The following is a 20152-nucleotide window of genomic DNA, read 5'->3' as shown; positions in this document are numbered from 1 at the left end:
AAATATTAATAAATATTTACATGCCCAAAAGGTACTGTGTTTCGTAAGCGTACTTGAGAACTAGGCTAACCAAACACTTGAAGCAAAGATATGCGATGGAAGAGACCCTTCTTTTGTGTTGGCATTGTCATTGTGTTCCTGGAGTCTCAGAAATTCTTTTGAGGTATCTAGGGGTCTGTTAGGCAACAAATGTCTGGAGTATGTATAGGGACACTGGGGGGGGGGGGGGGGGGGGGGGGGGTCGGGGGGGGGTCGGGGGGGTCCACTGTCTCAAATCGTGCACAGTACACAACCAGAGTACAGGAAAGCCAGGATTTTCAAGAAGCATAACCAATACAATTTTATGAATTTCGAGGGTGTTGCCCATCCTCATACATACCAGGACAGGTATCCAGTCTATGTGCTCTCCTTTAAAAAGAAACTGGCATCTAGAAAATGAATCCTTCCATCAAACAATGCACACTGACCAATTGGTCAGGTGAAAACTATAGCTTGCCGAATCTCTGATCAACAGCACTCATAGAAATGTACAAAAACTGAAGGTGGGCATGCGCAGGGCTTGTGGCCGGGGCTTGTAGGCTGGGCTTGTGGGTGGTGCTCGTGGGCGGGGCTTATGGGCGGGGCTTGTGGGCGGGGCTTGTGGGCGGGGCTTGTGGGCGGGGCTTATAGCCAAATCCACAATGCTTCATTTTTGCAAATAAATCTGCTAACCGTTACTCTTAGCAGCTGTGTACAAAATAAGAACCCTTAAAGGGGCAGTCTCATCAATATACTGCAGGGAGCAGGGCAATGGACGAACAGCAGAGGGCACTTCTTAATCATTTTCTAAAGCTCCGGTGGAAGCAAACTGCTTGCGTGCACCGGTTCGCGTGCCTATGCTGCAAAGCACATACGTCTAATATAATTCCGAGTGTGCATAATGCAGCTGTGTCTCCGTGTGAGCTGCAGGTGCTGCACCGACGGTAATGTGTTATCAATGTCTGTTCAAGTGGTCTCTCCCAACCCTCTCCTTTTGGCCATTGAGGGGGTACTTGCGCACAGAGTCTATAGGTCTTTGTTTCCCGACTTTCCTCACGACATAAGCAGAAAGTAGAAGATGTAATATGGTCCAACGTCCATTTTGTCAAATCACAATCACCCCAAGCTTGAAAACCATCAACTGGTTCCAGCAGTGTGAAGGGAACTTGTCTGTCTTCAGGGAACTCTGACTGGAGTAGTTTAACCTTTGACCTTCAGGTAGGCGGCAACTCAGGAGGAAATCAAATCTTTTCCATGCTCACAAGTCTGAAACAAAACAGTTAAGGAATAAAAACGACAGTCCAGGTTCTTGCAAACACGAATAGCCTTTTGATAAATTGGTACAATTAGCCCTTAATGGCAGTGCGTGAAATTAGACAAAAAAAGTGATCAGACAAAATGTCCGAGCACAATCAAAAGTGTTCTGCCATTGTCAAGTTTTGATCTGCCATTTAGCGTTCCAAATTTGATTCACCCGCTCGTTTCTGTAGTAAGCCACGCTGTGAGAATTTAGTAACAATCACGCACTTAAAGCATACCGCGCAACACAACGTACTTTGATCTTGCTAAATTCTCATTACATGTATGCGCGTCAATGTCCTTATAATACTCTATATTTCGACTCGTCACTATACAGACTCGATTCAAGTCTGCAGAACACATAACTTAAACTGGGTGAAATTGCAGTTCTGAATGTCCAAAGAGGCTCGATCAAATTATTATAGCAAGGAATAGAGGTTGAATCAGGTCCAATTTAACACTTTTGCCCAATAGAAATTAACTGGGAATTCCACAAACGGCCACTGCTCATTTCCATAAAATGTCTTGAAAAGTACAAAAAGTTGTATTAACTGATTTGTAGAAGAAACACGAAGACTGCTGATCGAAACACAATTTATCGACTTGATTTCACGTCTATTTTTTGGCAAACGGCACGTACGTACGAATGCCAATCTATCGCTGTGCACGCCGCTGTACTAGACTGTGTAATGATTGGGGTGTAAACGCGTTGCATCTATTGCGTGAATATAAGACAACACGTACATGTAGTTAGCAGCCGCTCAGCGTACGGTAAGTATTACAGACCGGATCATCGGAAATAAACAACAAAATACTTTTGAGTGCAAGCGTTTATTTCTGAAAAAGACAACTCCACAAAGAATACATACATCGCTCGGACATTTTGTCCGAGCACATCTGCATTTGGTCGGACAAACCATGAAAGTGGTCGGAAAATGTCCGATGTCCGACTGTAATTTCACGCACTGAATGGGTCCGTGCGCCGGAAAAAGAGGGCGCCCTTTTACCTAGCAACAACGTCCCATGGGCGGGACATTTCGCTGGTTGACGCGCACCATTCCCTGTGTGTGACGCACATACACTAGGGGATTTGTACTATGTACACGCAGTCAGGCAAGATGGCGTCAGTCGGTCACCCCCAACTGTACTTTCTTTGCCAGTGAGGGGGTACTAGCGGATACAGATATGGACACAATACGAGGGCACTTTTTGGTTTGTTACCCTCTTTCTCTATCTGACAAATTCACTGACTGTTTTTAACAGTTGAGTGCTCCCCGCCTTCATAAAGCAGGGTTGACTGGCTGTGACTGTTATGAAACGTGATACAGCTATGCTTTGACTGTAGGAGATTGCTAAGCCAGCTGTAAATGTAACTACCAGTCACCTGCTTTTGTCTGTTGATGGAATTTGACTAGACATGGTGTTTACAAGAAATATGATCCAACTGTTGGTGACTAGCCTGTGTATACGTTGTGGGAGGGGATTGAATTTCTGACTGTCTGTGACTGATCAAACAGTAGGAGGGTTAATTACATTACAATCAGCTTGCCAATGGTCGTCTTGCAGCTGGAAGAAATTATGGATCCTACATGTAACCACACGAGGACACTCTTGAAATGACTCAAGAAGTCCATAAAAGGATACGGTCTGAGCTGTTCTGCAAAGGCTCTCATGTCTTCACCGATTCCGTCTGTCCCTGAGGGCGCTATTATACTGAGCTCGACAAGCTGAGATATGGAGAGGGGTTCTAGAGCCTCCAAATTGCCTGGCGTTAAGATCTGATCAGACAAAGCGGAAAAGACAAGTTTCTTGGATGAGTTTAAATACACATCACTGTCACTGCTTTTGTGTCATTGTTTTTTCTTTGTATTGGTGTGTTCACCAGTTTCACATGCAAGTCAGGTTGGTAGTGCAGGCCTACACCGCGTTATGGGGAAGTTTTTTATTGTTAGGCAACTTAGGACCGAGTTATGGGGCTTTCTGCTGTCCCCACAGTGTTTTCGGTCCCCACAAATACCTCGTACAGACGAGTGTATGACCCCACAACTACAGAACAAGTATGATTGACTTTGTTTTACAGTCACTATGTGGACATGTGAACAAAAGAGGTCCACATAATGCAGGTTGTGTTGACGTTATGTGGACTAAGCCGTGTCCACATAACGTTTCGCCCTCTCTGGAAAACAGGTTTAGAGGCATTTTCGGGTTGGGGTTATCAGTCGCAGAATGAAGAGAAGCATTCAAGGGGAAAAAAAAAAAATTAGGGTTGAAAGAGTTTTCACAGTTTAAGTAAACTTATTTTTTTGTACCGAGTTCTCTTAACTAGACGAAAACAAAGGAATGTCCACATAGCGTATGTAAAACAAACATGGGTGAACTTTTGTGTGTATGGGTGTACAGCCATTGCAGTCACTCTGTGGACTTGTGAACAAAAGAGGTCCACACGATGCAGGAGATTCAGACATTGTGTGGACTTGCACAGGTCAACAGTGTTTTCCACTTTCTGAAAACAGTGTTAGAAGCATTTTGGGGTTAGGGTTAGCAAATGAAGAATATTCAAGGAAATCACAGTCAAAATATCAGTTTCAAAAGTGTTGACGGTGCAAATGGCAACATTTTGAAACAAGTTTTTTGAAACAAGAACAAAGCAATGTCCACACAGGGTATATAAAACAAGTCTGCGTGTGTGTTCGGTTCATCAGTTGATCACTTAGTTGATTGAAGCAGTTATTCCCCCAGGTTCATTTAAAAAATATCTTCAATAGCATACAAGTTTGAGTATATACATTGACCCTTTAGTTGTAGACTTGCACATTTTGACGAGTATGAAAACAAGATTAAAGTTGTCTGTCACTACACTGTTTCCAATAGTTTTGTGATGCCCCAATTATGGCAATGGTCCCAACATATGTTGGGACCAATGCTATTGTTGGGCAGCAACAGTTTTACGCTTGAATTAGTACCTTGAAAATTTTGGTGATAGTCACTTTCATTTTGCCTTTCCTGAACATGTGACCTTTGGCAACAAACTCATGGTCCAACCTGTAAGTAAAATGAACGGAAAATAGTAAAAAAAGATTGTGTTGGAAATTGAATGACAACATAAAGGACTAACAATTATTATGCTCAATATGAATCACTGTAAGAAATAGTTGCAAAAAATATAATACCCGGTAATTACCAAGTTTTAGTCACAAGAGGGCGCCCTTCGCACTCACCTGAATCCAATATCTGTCAGGAATTGAGGCAGCTGTTCCGAGGTGGAACAATCCAGATAACTGCGGACTGTTACAAGTCTACTCTTATCACTGATATCTGATTGGCCAAGGTAGCGTAGCTGCCTGAAGAAAGAGGGCGCATTCAAATCAAAACAGAAGTAGGAGTAATTCCTTGTGTGAAAGGGAAAATGAAAGGCGATATAGCTGATAGGAATTTGATACTGAAGTGAGAGAAGTGGGTGGGTGGGTGCGGGGGGGGGGGGGGGATTTATAAGTTATTGGATCAGCTGAAGCCTTATATACATGACATATCAAACTCTTGAAACAGGTAACATCTTCTGTACCTAGTCCGAAAATTTGGGACTCTCAATACTGTGTATGAGAGTCCCAAAACTTATTTATTTATTTCTTGTTTATCCTGGGGAGACCTTTCAGTGGAACACTGTTTTTCAAAGGTGCCCAGCAGTTACAACAAACATACGATAGTATAAAAATAGAACAAGCAATAAAAAACATTACAAAGATATAATTAAAGATATAGTCCATCATTTGTAGTTTGTGCATTTTGTTCATTTGAAGCAACAAAAGTGTTCAAAATCTAATGAAGGATACTGAACAACTAACCTGATGAAGTTTCAGCTCAGCTTCAGCTGTATATTCCGAGAAAACAGCATTCTAGGATCTCAATTTCAAATCAAAAGTTGCTGAATCATGTTTTGAATTGTTTTGAATTGCAGCTATAGGCCTATGCGATGTCGCGCACTGATCCGACGAATTATAGCAACCACGCGCCCCTTTTTCCTCGTGCAATGCTTGGGCGCGCTGCGCCGAATAACAAAACGAACTACTAATTTAAATTTTCCTACGGTGCGTCTTAAGACGCACCGTTGGAAAGGCCTTCTTTCGTTGATTACTTCAAAATGATGACTTGCCAGAAAGATTAATTTCACAGGGAGTTTAGTCCACTTACTATCTTTCAACCAAGTATGTTTTTCAACAATAATACGCCAGTTACTTTTTTGGATGGCTGCAAATGATGGACTATAGCTTTAAGAAGATTAATAAACAGTAAAATGAGACAAGATTAATCACGGTTGTTGCATTGGCAGTACAAAGACAAAAACAAGACATACATGTACCATGTAATATTAAACTATCAGGTTCTTGTAGTGGCGCTTAAAAATTTAAGGTAGTGAAAACATGCAATACAAGAAAATAGACTGGCACATGAAACAACCAGTCCAACACCCTTTTAGTACTGTATCAATTAAATGTGTCAATAGAAACATCTGGTACCTAGTCTCTTTTTCTACACATTCTCTCCACAGTCATGCCACCAGACTACTGAATGGTCAATCTTTTCAAAAAGTTGGACATGTCCATGTCTAGTCTTAAATTTTAAAATCACTTTGCAGTCTCAGGTGCAAAATGTTGAAAAGAAAAATCTCCCTTAAAAATTGAAGAAAATCTTCTTCAAAAATTAATTGAGACTTCAAACTTGGCTGGTGAAATACTGAGGACCTTGTCTTTGCCTCATGAACATTTTGATGGCAAGAGTGAGTAAAGTTGGCCTGCTTTCGTTTTGCATGTTTTTCAGCACTTAGGGTCGACGTTAGTCCGAAAATTTGGGAATCTCAATACTGTGTATGAGAGTCCCAAAACTTAAGGTATCCATATCGTGCAAAAGTTTGTGCTGCATAACAAAACCAGTGTGAATCAAATTTACAAGCTTCTTACTCACTGCAGTTTCTTCAATAATTCCCGAAACTTTTGCCTCGCAAAGTTGCTGTTGTGAGCATTGCATCACCAAAAATTCAGCTTTTAATTCTAATTTTGCAGAGAGATATCGAAATCCATACGTGAAACATCACGTTGATGTGTACTGCAATGCATTATGCAAAAAGACTCCTCAGCTATAACATTTTCATCGTGTAGATAAAACAGCGCCCTCTTGTTGATCTGAGTGAATGCAAAATGTTTCATTTTTTAACAGAGGGCGCTATGTTCATTTGGCCATTGATTAAAAAACAAGTAAGCTGCAAGGCTCTTCCTGCACCTACCCAGAATACCTTGGGAATCAGACATACATTTCTAGAGCATGGAGAATGACGTGGATGGTTTTTGAACTGCCAAAAACTTGCCTTAAAATTGGATTTCAGGTCTCAAATTTCGCAGGTGACATGCTTGCAACTATAGCATTTTGATGTATGTGTTGTGTGGGCATTAATTAGCCAAATGGTGAGTAAAAAAACGTCAGTTGTAATTTTGCACGTTTTTATGCACTCACGGTCCCAGTCTGGGTCGACGTCCGATACTTACCATGGCATGTTGTGTTGATCTCGTGCATGCCTTGCACGTAGCACCACTGGATTTCCTGGCCCACCTGTTAAATAAAACCATTAAAAAGAAAAAAAGGTCTAAGGCAAAATAAAAAAAAAACATGTTTAGCGTCCTGCCTCTTTGACAAAAAGGAAGGAGGAGGCCCTTTTTTTTTTTTTTTTTCTTTTCAAAATGGCCGCCCGACACATTTTTCAAGACAACGCGGCCGGGCTATTTTTCAAGATGGTTACCAGCTTTTTTCAAAATGGCCGCCACTTGGACTCAGGAAATGACATATTGGCTTCTTATGGGCAAGATGCAACAGAAAATGAGACCAAAATGATGTAACTATGCAGAACCGAACATCTCTTCTGCACAGAGATCGTTAAAATTTATCAATTTTTGTCTTTTAAAAAAAAAAAAAAAAAAAAAAAAAGGAGGCGGCCTCTAAAAAGGAAGCGGGCGGGGACGCTAAACATGTTTTTTTTTTACTTCGCCTAATAAAACCAACAGTTTGGTGGATATCCATTTTCGAAAAATACAATTGTAGGGCCTACAGTACACCTCATTATACAAATGTTACCAAAAACACAAATTTTTGATATCTACAATCAAAGGAAATTTAACTCTATGAATAATTTCAACCTGTCTGTGACAACAGAAAATTTTAAGTGAGAGTTAAACATAGTGGTGCAAGAGTATTTTAAAACAAATTTGAACCTTTTCTCATTATAATCATGTCATTCTCATTCTTTAAAAGTTGGCAATGTATATTTAGCCTGCACCGGCTAAATTTAAGTAAACGATATTTTGCCAGCCAAGAACTGAACATGCGCAGTGACTTTTTGGGGACTTAGAAATTAAATTGTTACCTTCACAACTTAATTTAATCTGGTTCCGCACCAACATTGTCGTTGTGACTTCATGTTCACGAGATGGGAATCAGACCATTTTACAATTTCGGACTTTTATTTCCCTTTAAAAAAAATCCTCCAGAGCCACAAATCACAAACATGACAAAAAGAAAATGTAATGCTCTGTATTGTTGGAGTCTTGTCAAATTAAAATAAGAAAAAAAATAATATTCTCAATATTTTGGGATGAAACAAAATACCGTTTACTGAAAGAAGAGCCGGCTAAACTAGCGCACTAAATATAGGCCTACACTTCCTTAAACAATTTAAACAAATTTAGAAGTGTGGTTTATCATTGTTTATTTTACTTCCCATCACTGACATGACTGAGGTCATATATACTGGAAAGGTTTCAGAAGGATAGAGCTAACTAAGTTTTTTTTAATTTAGCTACATTATACAAGTCATAGGCCCCTACTTGTTCTGAGCAGATACACCATCTCATGATCTTGAAACGTCTCAGGCGCGCGGTCCACGTTATCGCACAGGGCTCTCAACCGGTGCAGCAAGGCGTCACAAGCCGAGTCAACCACGCTGCCTTGCAGGACAAATTCCTGCAAACTGGGCACACTGCTTGAAGCTAAATTACTCAAATTCACGCCTGGGAGTGACGAAGTCATTGTCCGTATCCGTTTGTGTGAATAGTGGAAGAACTATTAATGAATATTTTGAAGATTTTGTTGTTACAAAGTCATCCGCTTTCACACGCACGATGTTTTTGTTTTGGGGGTGACCCTTGAACTTAGTTTTCAAAAGATCTGATATAAAATAACTAAAAATAATTAATCTTATTCACGTACTTAAAAATAAATCCCTTTATAAAAATTGATATTATTGTAAATTATTTAAAAGTAATCATAAAAATGCGTTTTGTTTATAATTACTGTGTCTGTTACTCTTCACATAAATATAAATAAACGAACAAGCCTGTCATGGCAGCGCCCATCGATAAATTTGAAGTTTTTACATGGTATTTTCAGTGACCGTTTTCATTAAGTAAATCTTCGGGTTTAAATTAATGAGTTCCGTAGAAACACTTCCGATACACTGTGGATTAGTTCTGATCACTGACATTCAAAATCTGTCCGTTGATATCTGTTAAATATCAAAAAGAAATTTTACCGTGTTTAGTGCTCGCGTGGTGCACTTTCGAATGCCTGTCCCGCCATGCCCGCGATGTATCAACGAAACGTCTGCCATAACTTGGCAAAATATCTTCGACGTGTTTTTCTAAAGAACGGAAAATCAAAATATGAGATGTTTCATCACCAGTCACCTTGGATCTCGTCCAATAGAAGATATTGCCATGCCATACAACGGGTAAATACAATATAAATATACATGTAAAATCTTACTTTTCTTAGCCCCATTAATGTGGCCAATTTACTGGACAACCTTCGTAAATATAGTACCGTCGTCCAGTAAATTGGCCAAATTTTACGGGGCTAACATGTATTGAGCCTATTTGCATTTTTACATACGTGTGCCGTGATTACTAAATTTATCAATGTTTTTCTTTTAATTTATATTTTGTTTCAATATATTTTTATTTCAAGGTGGCAAACTCTAGTGAAAAGGGCATCGTTTATTTTGTATCTTGTCATTTGTTTTCTTTTTACTTTGCAAGGGAGTTGTATATGAATCAGTGTCCAGCGATGTTTTCACCAACTTGGCATTTGAAGATTGGTAAGCATAAAGTTGTCTGGCTCTCTAAAGTTAAAACTTCTTTGCTCATAATTAAAAAGGAGACTGTTTATGGGATAATTTTTGAACAATTTCCCAGATTTTGTCATTTATCTGACCATTTTTTTGCTTAAATGGATATTTTAACAATTCATAATTGAATTCTTTTCAAACAGGGTTTATAACAACCTAGATTTAAGCACAACAAATCTACTACTGCTATGGCGAAATGATCCCTGCGTTGTGATTGGTCGTCACCAAAATCCGTGGGCCGAGTGTCAGCTCAGGCAGCTCTGGGGTTCAAATGTCAAATTAGCAAGAAGAAGGAGTGGAGGTGGTACTGTTTACCATGTAAGTGGTATTTTTTAACAATCAAACTTTAATTCCGAAACCATTTTCATCATGCATATTATTATACACAGTATTGAGAGCCCCACATTTTCGGGCTAATTCTCATAGGGATCGTTGTCTTATTTTCTCTCCTAGGATCTGGGCAACCTCAACTGCACTTTCTTCACTGACAGGAAGCGATATAATCGCAAAGAAAACTTGGAGCTGATAACCAACGCACTGAGGTCCACGTGGCCAGGGTTGGACGTCACTGTGTCATGTCGGGATGATATTCTACTAGACAACTTTTTCAAAGTATCCTTTGTGATCGTAGTTCCCAGCCTTGGAGGTGGCATTGTTCACAATGATGTGTAAGAGCTCAGTGTAATCACTGACGGTAGGAGGAAGGTTCATATGAGACCAGTGCAATTGTAATTGACTGCACAAAAAGAATTGTGAAGGGATGTTGAAAGTCAGGCAAAGGTTAAAAAATAACCAGTGCTCCCCCACCCACCTCTACCCTCCATCCTAAAAGAGCCCATGCAATGTAAATTATTTAATGCTATCCTTGAAAATGCACCTGTGTGCCACATTTAACCTTGTTTTCAATTTTTCTTTTGCCATATTGAAGGGTATTTTGATGCCTTTCTGTTTTTTATGCTAATGCATTTCCATATTCATGAGCAAAACTGTGATGTCAATTCCGGGCAGAAATTTCAATGTTACAGCTGTTTCAGCACAACAAAGTTGCAAGAATTTTGGATATTTTGCTGTCACAAATGCTCTTTTTTTGTGGTGATTTATTGTTTTGTAAGTACGTGGCAGTAAGCCAATGAGCAACCCTTTCACTTCAATGAGCAAATTTTGGGTTCACAATTTGAACAGAAATCCCCTAATCTGAACTGTGTCTTCCCGAAATGATATCACAGCAACAGCGCCCTCAGTTGTCCGGAAAAGCATGGGCAATCTGAAATGTTTTAAGAAGTGCACTTTCAATCAAATTAACCAAAAAAGGGATGTCAAATAGTTTTCATACATTTAAGAGGAGTAGAAAGTTGCACAAAATGAGTTCCTAAGAAAAACTCATCGCATGAACACTTTTATCCAAACTTTGTTTCCCTATCAATGCAGTTGTTTGTTCAGGGAACTTATGCTCACAGAGACATGTTTACAGATCTTTAACTGTTTATTAGGTTTCAGGCTCATCAGCCAAGTTAGGACGTCAGATTGCATATCATCACTGCACGCTACTGCACAGTGTTAACACGCCAGAACTAAAATCACTGCTACATAGTAAGAAGGTTAATAACTTTTTAGTCATTTATTTTTAATCAATTTGCAGTTCTATATTCACTAAATATTGGAATTTATTAAAAATGTCTTTGGCCATGGGTTTGCAAAAAAAAGTTGTTGTTTTTTAAGGTTGAAATATGTGTTTGGGGCGGTTTTGTTTCAAGTTGGATAGAGAAAGTGATGATGACTCTATATTATTCGAGACGTCTTCCTTAGAGAGAATTAAAAACTGGTATGTCATATTCTGTGCCATCTATTGTGATTATCATGTGGACTCACAAAAAACCTCACCAAACAACTCAGATAGGTGTTGGAAGTTTTAGATGACGTCATAATCGTTTGAATTGAAGTTACTCTTTCCGATGTTACTCCATCTATTCATATGCTCACTCAGGAATGGTTTCTCACCAAGGGTAAACAATGATTTCATTTCAATTTCCTATTTCTTTTAACTTCCAGGAGGGACTGACTAACAGAGCCACTCAGAGTGTCGAGTCTGCGGTCAAAAACTTGTCGGATGTAGAACCAAGTGTAAGACACTCGTCCCTGGTTGATGTCATAGCTGAGAAATTCTACTCACAGTATCAGCCATTATATGAAAACAAGGTGCTTATAACAAACATCATCGATAAATCTTTCATATTCTTTATTGGAACTAAAATTGGAAACTATATCCAAAGAAAAAAAATTGTACAAAATAAAGCATTATAATATATTACAATTTTTCATTGCATATTGTACATACTTATTATCATTAAATAAAACTTTCAGAGCTCTTGAAGCATATATATCTTTATGGATTTTATAACAGTGATGCATTTTGTTTCAATTAAATAAAAAAGATTTTTCTTCTTGATTTTCCAGGTGTACCCAGTGGACCCATCATCTGAAGTAGACTGGCCAGGAGTCCTTTCAAGTAGAGAGGAACTTGGAGTAAGTCCTTTTTCTGGCCCGTTTGCATAACTACAGACAAAAACTGAAAGTCAGAAGCATGTTTCTTTCATGCAGATAAAGGATCAAAATGTTCAGCATGGGTTGTCTCAAATTAAATGTAAATTACTTGAACTTTTTTTCATACAAATTACAAAAATTATATTTTCTTTAATTTTGAAAAGTTTTCCTGCCCGTTTAAATTTTGGTTCAAATCCATTCTTGATTTTTTTCCCAAATAAAATCTTGTTAGTTATGGCTTTTTTCATGTTCCCGAATTTCAAATATTCCCTAAAAATGCCACTTGATGTTAATGCTTGATTTGTTGATGTGCGATGTTGAAAGATAAATCTGATCATGATTTAACTTGTTTAAGAGTATGTTGAAAAAATTGTTTATAATTTTCCTGCAGAGTTGGAACTGGGTGTATGGGAAGACGCCACAATTCAGTGTGCAGAGATCTCACACTGATGTGTCAGTGTTGGTCCATGTTCACCACGCCCGTATACTGGGTGTGGTCATACAAGCGTTGGATGGATGGATTGATACAGGGCTTATACAGGAACTCACAGGACACCTGGCAGGTAATACATTAAATGCTGTTCCATCTGAACCACGCCCATATAAACCACACCCATATACTGGGAGTGGTCATACAAGCAATAGATGAATGGATTGGTACAGGTCTTATTCAGGAATTGATCAGAAATTTAGCAGCTAATACATTAATGCAGTTCCACGCTTGTATAAACCACACCCACAGACTGGGGGTGGCTTGTCACTCATGCAGCTAAACCCCGCCTTCTCTTGACTGTATTGATTCCCAAATGTAGTCAGTTTATTGCACCAGTGTAATGCAGGTGACATCCACACACCTCTATAATTAGGTGAACAGCGCCCTCTATAGTCATGCACATAGCCATTAGGTAGATTTCAGTCTTTGCTTAAAGGGAAGATACAACATTTGCAAACATCAAAGAACGGAATGATCAAATTATCACGTAATACCTTACTGAATTGTTAGGAAATGACATCCTTTAAAACCGTGGCTCCTGGTGTGCTGTCATTTTCAAGAAAAACTGGCTTTTTTCAAAAACTGTTCCTACTTTTTCATATTTAGTTATTCTGACTTTTCTTTGCAATTGATTACACAGGAGTTCAAGCTTGCTAGACTGATTCTCTGACCTTTCAGTTTCCCAAAGTGTATTAATTGCTCCATTTCATCTTAAGTGGGGTCAGGGAACCAGACTACAAGAATAGGATAGGTTTTCTTGGTTTTTCCAGCATCTACAAGCCCAAAACGTGACTTAAGTCAGTTTAACAATATTTTCTAAAACATACTCATACATAATCCTCCAAATCCATTTATTTCTGAAAATTGCAGCAAAACCAAATGTTGTACATTCCCTTTAAATGATGTTTAATGAAGGACCATTCCGTTTTTCTTCGTACTGATGCAGGAACAAAATTCTGGCCAAAAGATGTCGCTGAAATCACAGAGGCTTTCCTTGGAGCAGTCATTGTTGACGCCGATACGAGACAAAAACTTCATCTTATCTGCAAGCTTTTACTAGAAACACTCTCTTAAGCTGTAATCAACATCTTACTCCATGAAAATAAAGATTTGTGTTTTTCCAAACCCAAAAAGTGAATTTCTTGACTGGTTTCTGTATAACCGAGTCTGTTGGTAAAATTCAATGTGCCCACTTCTGGATTAAAAAATTACAGTAAAAATAAGCACAAAATACTGATTATAAAACTGAACAAATTTTAACAGCCATCTTAGTCGGTGCCTCTTTAAAAAAATCATTGCAGTGTACGCTGTACATTGTGAAATATTGCAAAGCTATCAAATTTCTAGGGCTGCTTTTTCTTCATCCTTTCTTTTATAATTTGACAGTTTTAATGTTTTACTGCAAACTCTTTAATGTTTTTGCTGTACTCGTATTGATACTCATCAAATTGCACCCGACTACAATCTACTGGGTTGGGTAACTCAAGTAAAGTCTGTCACAAGCCAATGTGGCTCATCAGGCCGGCGTTTATCTGCGGTTTCAGTAGCATGAAACGACTAAGAATATTCTATTCCCCCTGGATAGGATGCTAGTCCATCGCAGGTTACTCCCCAGCTAATGCCGGTATCATTTATAATCCTGGGTGGAGAGAGGCAAGTGGGGGTGAAGTGGCTTGCCCAAGGACACAACATATGGCCAGCAGCTGGATTCGAACCCCTGACCAACTGTCCATGAGACACAAACCCTAGCCACTAGGCCACACTCCCCACGAATATTACTCAAGCTCCAATCTAAGTTCAATTGTAACGCAACCTAGGAAAATATATTTGACTTCAAGATCAACCCTATTCTGCTGGAAAATTTGGATGACTGACTTTAAAGTGAATTTCTTTCGTTGGCCTTGCTCTGAATCTTACCAGAGCCTCAAGCATAATTGACATCATCCAACCCTACATCTTTGGCTTTCTTGTCTGCTCTCTTGGCTAACACCTTGTCTAGCCGCTTCACAAACAAATCCACATCCTCTTTAGTAATCCCAATGGCTGCGGCTGCTGTCAGGTAGCCGGTAGTGTACTCATTGCAGTGTGAGCCGTAGCCAGTGAAGTCATAGCCGCCAATGGTCTTGGTGACACCCTTGGGCACAACCCTATGAAACAAAGAGAAAGAAAAAACATCATAGTGAACACCATGTCAACACCATGTTAATACTAGGTCAACACCATGTCAACACCATATCAACACCATATCAACACCATGCCAACACCATGCCAACACCATATCAACAATGTTTAAACACCAGGTCAACACCATATCAACACCATGCCAACACCATGTTAATACTAGGTCAACACCATGTTAACACCATGTTAACACCATATCAACAATGTGTAAACACCATGTCAACACCAGGTCAATTTTCTTATTTTTTTGCGACCCAAGGAGGGATGTTAACCCCAATAAACCTCCCCCTCACCCTTCCCCATAGATCAGCTATTGATTATAACTTGCCTTGCTCCCGACACGTTTCTCTTGAAGAGCATGGATCCCACCTCTGACACTGCCTTCCCATCATCCTCTGCATGTTGACCTAAGGTCATCGCCATGGAGATAGGGTTATGGGGCATGCCCAGCAACCTCTCCCCATGGGCTTCTGCAATGTTCTTCAGTTCCTCCTGAAGATAAACATACATCTCCTTTCGCTCCTTCAGAAGTTTCTTGTAACCGTTTGCTCCAAGGGAAAGAAACGTGATGAAGAGGTCAATAGAGGGCGACGCAGATGCGCGACCGGGAAAAGTCTGCGCGATCTTATCCACGAATCTCTCATCCGTTCCAGCAATGATTGATCCCCCAACAGGAACAAGGAAGTTTTTGTCGGTACTTTGGACGAAGGCGTCCACCCTTCCCACTCTGGATGCTTGCTGAATCAGATGCATACATTTTGAAGACTGCACGCCGTATGCGTTGTTCACAACATGCCCCACACCAGTGTCTTTGCATAATTTGGCAATTTCCTCAAGACGATCAGGTACCCTCGGAGCAAAGCAAGATGTCGTCGAGAACACACACAGGACGTTCTCCGCACCAAGTTCCTGGATTTTCCGTTCAATCTCCTCAACGTCTGTCCTTAGTTCATCCCCTTCTAGACGATTCTCAATGATGATTGGCTGAAATCCAGCGGTCAGTATAGACTTGAAACAAGTCTTCTGGTCAATACGAGGCCAGATGATGTACTTGGCGTTGGGTCGGAGTTGACGTAGGGCAAGGAAACAAAGAACAAGGCTCATTCCGGTGGCTAGAGGGACAACAAAACAGGCTGCGGTAGAACGAACACCTGATGGAACAATCAAATGCCAAATCAACCACCTGTACAAGCATCTCAAAACTAAATTTAAAGTTGGACAAAGAAATTGACTGGAGCAGGGTTTGAACCTGCAACCTCCGGATTGCCATTCCAGTGCTCTACCAACTGAGCTATCCAGCCCAATTTGCCAATTTGTTCAAGGGGCACTAGTAAGATGCCTTTGTGGTTTATTTGAAAATATCTCAAAACTTTATTTAATCCCAGCAAGGCCAACAAAAGTTGAGTTTGTTTCAAGGACCGATCTGCTTCTGTGTGTTTACCCTCAAGAAATTGTCAACATTGCTGTCCGAATAAGTTATCCATTGTCTTCATTTGAAGGGCTGTTATGAGAGCCGTAGTACCTCAAAGCACTTTTGAATAGTTAATTCAAGAAATAGCTTTGGCAATAAAATGGAGCTATAGTGATAACGATGCTCATAACTATTTAGTAGAGTGGTGTAATAGATGTTGCATATTACGGACATAAAAGCAAGCGAATCTCTCAAGGAATATCACAAAACAAGGATTATAGTGACCCAACAAACCCCAGAATAACATCAAGTGTTACCTGTTATTCTGAGAGCGTCTAGTGCCATGGCGTTAGTCAGTTTCATCAGGATGCTAGAGCCAGCAGCCTTGGGTTGTATAGCAGCGATGTCCCCTGAACGACCAATCCCATGACCAAGTCTGAAACATGACAACAATGTTGTATAAAATACAACTCTCTATGATTATAGGCAAACTTAACCCATCAGAGTAAATGCTTGCACAACGCTTTCATTTAACACTTCAAAGTTCAAACCCAGAGAAAGAACTTGGTCACAACTTTACAAAATTAATGAGCAGAGACTGAAAAGCTCATAAGCTGACAAAAACAATTGCAATCAAGTATCTTGCTTATGGACATCAGCCCCATGACTACATATTAGCTGCACACTCCTCACAATTGGCCTTCAGATCTTGTGTACTTTGATAGTACACATACAACAGTATATCGGTTATTTCAAGCATGCAAGCTGATGAAGGTGCTTAACCTTAACCATTGATAGTGTTGCAACAATGAAAAACTAATGCTCTGTGGAGTAAGGCAAAAAATTACATGGCATTTGCAATTAGGGTAGGTAGGGACTTTTTTTTTGGGGGGGGACAATTTTTTTGTATGATAATATGGAGGTGTCTGGGTGTAGTCAAGGGTAAAAGGTAGTAATTGATGATTTTCGAGGTTTTCCCCCTCATTTTTTCCTCAAAAAAATTAGGGTAGGGGCTGTCAAAATAGGGTAGGTAGGGTAACCGGAAGCAGAACTATTTTTTTTTTTTTGCCTAAACATGTAACTGCAGAGTAGCTGATGAGTTTGCAAAGCACACAAACATTTCATATCAAGTTTTAATTGTGAGGCTTTGCTAACGGAATAAGAACAATTATTAGACTTCAAGTTGTATTTTCATCAGCAACAAGAGGAATTTCACTCTTCACTTCTTCCATCCTCCTTCAACAAATCTCAGCCCCGCCCACCTGTAGTGTCTCCTAGCAACCAGTGACGATGCAATCCTCGCCTCCCGCTCCCCGACCCCACAATTGGCGGTGAAGTTATTGCTATCCATCACACTCAGCTCCTGTAGGAGAAGCTCAATGGTTGCATCATCCCAGCCTTCCTCCGGCCACTTCCGATGCTCAAGAAGGTTGCGAATCTAAAAATGAAAACAGCGCCCTCTATAGTTTGAAATTTCTTCAGGTGGATACAGATTTACAAAGACTGCGCAGTACTGGGCAGATTAACCATCCTAGTCGTCTGCACTTCACAACCATTCAAATTTGCAAAACCACTTTTTCCCCATAGAGTTAATAGCACCCCATAGAGCTATATTAAATTACTAGAGCGCTAACTCCTCATTCTGCGCGAGACGCTTTGAAGCCGTCCTGGGCGCAGACATTTTGAATTCATGTGCGTGTTTGTAGAACACAATGAAAGTAGATGGATTGAATTTTGAAAGTGTTCTCTACATGCAACGCGCAAGTAGAACATACGCAGACAACTTCAGCGCGTCATGACGGTTAAAAAAAGTCACGGCAAAAAGCATCTGCAGCAGAGGGCCCAGGGACGCGCACACGTTGCGCTGTTTGCGTAGAGCAAAATGAAACGCTCATTTGCTGATTGTGCGTTTCGGTTTTGGGCGTATTGGCTTCGATGACGCATCAGTATGGAATACAAACGCAGATATGCAAATAACTGTACAAGAGCCGTGCAAAATTTCAAGTTTTCCATAGGTTTGTGTACAAACATGGATGCGCCCATCAGGCATTACTTTGTACATCGAGTTAGCGCTCTAGTAATTTAATATACATGTAGCTCTATGTAGCATCCACATTTCAAATTCCTTGAGGTAATCTTCTGTGGAGTATGGATAACACTTCAAATCCCTGCACAATTCTTTGGTATGGTTAAGCCCAGGGCCGGCAAGCAGACAGATTCAGTCACGCTTCACTGCTCTCCGCAGTGCAGTGCTTTTTTTTTTGTAGGCAGTGACTCTCTGTATGCCACAGTTATAATTGAACACTTCATATCTCTTCACCTGAAACTTAGCAGGTTTTTTGGCACAATTGCAGAATACCCCGCCACTCGTTCTATCCACCTCGTAGCCGGCTACGAGGTCACGGTTGGTTGACCTCAATAAACATTCTCAGCGCTACTTGTATGTACTATGCGTCATGCTCCATTGCACTCCCACTTCGTAACCGCGTAGCCGCCAACAGGGTGGTTGGTTTGGACTTAGAATTTTTTCAGCAACTCCCATTCCTTTTGTGTTGCTTCGTTCTCAAGCATATTCAAGGGGACTCCCACTCCGTAGCCTCGTAGCCGCCAACAGGGTGGTTGGTTTGGACTTAGAATTTTTTTCAGCAACTCCCATTCCTTTTGTGTTGCTTCGTTCTCAAATAATGGACCCCCACTCAGCATGCTCAGTATCCGCGTAGCTGGCATGGACTTGAACTGTTTCTTTTCCAGTGATTCCAACCTCGTAGCCAGAGAATTTAGGGGTGTATTTCCGAGTGGCGGGATATTCTGCAATTACTCCGGTTTTTTAAAGGGTTTTAGGCCTACGTATTGCTCTGAATATTGGCTTCCCACTAGGGGAGGTGTACATGTACCTTGTTTTCATGGGCTCGTCTAGCCTCACGTCCCTGCTGGACATACGTAGCTGGGATCAGTCTCTCACACAGCGCATGGATGTCTGGATTCATGCTGGCAAATAATCCCTTTCGTTAAAACCTGCAAAAAAAATGATGAACGGATCAATAGACCTCATAACTCACCCGCCCCCCCCCCCCTTCCCTTCCATCCCTAGACTAGTACTCGTACGTACGGGGATTGGGGGGTCTAAAAGTGGTAACCCCCTCCCCCCCCCCCCCCCCCCCACACACACACACACCCAAACGTGTGTTCACCTTCGATCGTGGACGTCCTATTGTCCCTCTTTTGTTTGTACAAAACTTTTTAGGAAGACTCCCATAGGTTTTGTACACGACCCCAATCGCGGACGTATGCTGGGAATCGTGGATGATATTGTTCTTCTCTGGTATATTTCGTCCACGGTTTGAAAAGATGAACACGTACACCTCCACCTACCCCCCCCCCCCCCCCCCTTCAGCAAACCAAAGCGCAATTCATTAAAAAAAAAAAAAAAAAAGGCAGGAAGGTCAGAAGGTGGACCTTCTTTCTTAATCAGATTCTAGAAGAAGGTCCACCTTCATGCCTTTTGTGACTGAAGCATGAACAATGTAGACAAAACATCCTGCTCCTTATAAAAACAAACCATTTTTCATCAGAAAAGGTGCAAATTTGCAATGCCAATGCAGACTATAATTTACCTTGAAGTTGAAGTTGAAGGCTTGCACTTGCACTTGCAGACTAGACTTGAACCACTGCAAACCATTATTTGTAAATAGCGCCACCAAGAGAACTCAAATAAATCAATCCAATAAGCAGACGACTGTTTTATCTCCACCGCGCCGTACCAAAGCGCTATACAGGCTATGCACTCGGTAATAACCAGCGCCCTCAATACAGTGGGGTTTTTTCCTGTCATGTTTGCCTTGAACGATTCTTCATTTGATCATTCAGTTTCACTAAAACCGCAAAATATTTCTCACTTTTCGTTTCTTTTCCTATCTAACGAAGACCAGTTTACCGACCCAATTTGTTTATTGCACGCGTCGGTTGTGTAAAAATCAAACGGTTGTATACTATATGAACCTAGCAACCTGTTGTGTAACTTGAACTGTTGTTTACACAACTT

The 20152-nt window shown here is 40.5% G+C and overlaps 3 protein-coding genes and 1 non-coding gene across 8 annotated transcripts; 1 reads left to right on the top strand and 3 right to left on the bottom strand.

Annotated features, from left to right (window-relative positions):
• Window positions 1-237: 237 nt before the first annotated feature.
• On the bottom strand, window positions 238-8504 carry LOC119742983 (mediator of RNA polymerase II transcription subunit 18-like). 2 transcript variants are annotated; one of them, XM_038219276.1, is made up of 6 exons: window positions 8187-8504; window positions 6855-6918; window positions 4536-4706; window positions 4281-4359; window positions 2962-3095; window positions 238-1284 (listed from the first exon to the last, which is right to left on the bottom strand). In XM_038219276.1, the coding sequence occupies exons 1-6, from the start codon at window positions 8386-8388 to the stop codon at window positions 1260-1262; spliced, it is 675 nt and encodes a 224-aa protein (XP_038075204.1). In that variant the 5' UTR covers window positions 8389-8504; the 3' UTR covers window positions 238-1259. The 2 variants fall into 2 exon arrangements, with proteins under 2 accessions (XP_038075204.1, XP_038075205.1); XM_038219277.1 differs by having other exon boundaries at window positions 4536-4658.
• Window positions 8505-8632: 128 nt separating this feature from the next.
• Window positions 8633-13960, top strand: LOC119742982 (lipoyltransferase 1, mitochondrial-like). 3 transcript variants are annotated; one of them, XM_038219275.1, is made up of 10 exons: window positions 8633-8738; window positions 9005-9088; window positions 9396-9454; window positions 9628-9802; window positions 9938-10096; window positions 10975-11082; window positions 11534-11680; window positions 11939-12007; window positions 12417-12588; window positions 13465-13960. In XM_038219275.1, exons 1-10 carry the CDS (start codon window positions 8736-8738, stop codon window positions 13590-13592), a joined length of 1104 nt encoding a protein of 367 aa, XP_038075203.1. In that variant the 5' UTR covers window positions 8633-8735; the 3' UTR covers window positions 13593-13960. The 3 variants fall into 3 exon arrangements, with proteins under 3 accessions (XP_038075203.1, XP_038075202.1, XP_038075201.1); XM_038219273.1 differs by having other exon boundaries at window positions 8665-8738; window positions 8900-9088; XM_038219274.1 differs by having other exon boundaries at window positions 8636-9088.
• A 192-nt stretch (window positions 13961-14152) lies between these two features.
• LOC119743526 (O-phosphoseryl-tRNA(Sec) selenium transferase-like) lies at window positions 14153-19857 on the bottom strand. Of its 2 annotated transcripts, none has more exons than XM_038219948.1 (6): window positions 19733-19857; window positions 19005-19127; window positions 17373-17548; window positions 16428-16546; window positions 15028-15850; window positions 14153-14665 (listed from the first exon to the last, which is right to left on the bottom strand). In XM_038219948.1, the coding sequence occupies exons 2-6, from the start codon at window positions 19095-19097 to the stop codon at window positions 14443-14445; spliced, it is 1434 nt and encodes a 477-aa protein (XP_038075876.1). In that variant the 5' UTR covers window positions 19098-19127; window positions 19733-19857; the 3' UTR covers window positions 14153-14442. The 2 variants fall into 2 exon arrangements, with proteins under 2 accessions (XP_038075876.1, XP_038075877.1); XM_038219949.1 differs by having other exon boundaries at window positions 19005-19125; window positions 19725-19834.
• On the bottom strand, window positions 15928-16000 carry Trnaa-ggc. Its single transcript has one exon. It is a non-coding gene; the product is annotated as a tRNA-Ala (tRNA).
• Window positions 19858-20152: the final 295 nt, after the last annotated feature.

Source organism: Patiria miniata, unplaced genomic scaffold, assembly GCF_015706575.1.
Source record: "Patiria miniata isolate m_02_andy unplaced genomic scaffold, ASM1570657v1 HiC_scaffold_6, whole genome shotgun sequence".
NCBI lineage: Eukaryota > Metazoa > Echinodermata > Asteroidea > Valvatida > Asterinidae > Patiria > Patiria miniata.
This window is presented reverse-complemented; position numbering and strand designations above follow the sequence as displayed.

Excerpts from the sequence above, each read along its gene's own strand:
- LOC119742982 (XM_038219273.1), top strand. Across the intron at positions 9,089-9,395 it reads ATTGCCATGCCATACAACGG|GGAGTTGTATATGAATCAGT; the intron begins GTAAATACAATA and ends TTACTTTGCAAG. Across the intron at positions 12,589-13,464 it reads ACTCACAGGACACCTGGCAG|GAACAAAATTCTGGCCAAAA; the intron begins GTAATACATTAA and ends GTACTGATGCAG.
- LOC119743526 (XM_038219948.1), bottom strand. The coding sequence starts at position 19,097 with ATGAATCCAGACATCCATGCGCTGTGTGAGAGACTGATCCCAGCTACG. Across the intron at positions 16,547-17,372 it reads GTTGCTAGGAGACACTACAG|ACTTGGTCATGGGATTGGTC; the intron begins GTGGGCGGGGCT and ends GTCATGTTTCAG. Across the intron at positions 14,666-15,027 it reads AGAAACGTGTCGGGAGCAAG|GGTTGTGCCCAAGGGTGTCA; the intron begins GCAAGTTATAAT and ends TTTGTTTCATAG.
- LOC119742983 (XM_038219276.1), bottom strand. The coding sequence starts at position 8,388 with ATGACTTCGTCACTCCCAGGCGTGAATTTGAGTAATTTAGCTTCAAGC. Across the intron at positions 4,360-4,535 it reads CTGACAGATATTGGATTCAG|GTTGGACCATGAGTTTGTTG; the intron begins GTGAGTGCGAAG and ends TTTTACTTACAG. Across the intron at positions 3,096-4,280 it reads CTATCACCAAAATTTTCAAG|ATCTTAACGCCAGGCAATTT; the intron begins GTACTAATTCAA and ends TTGTCTGATCAG.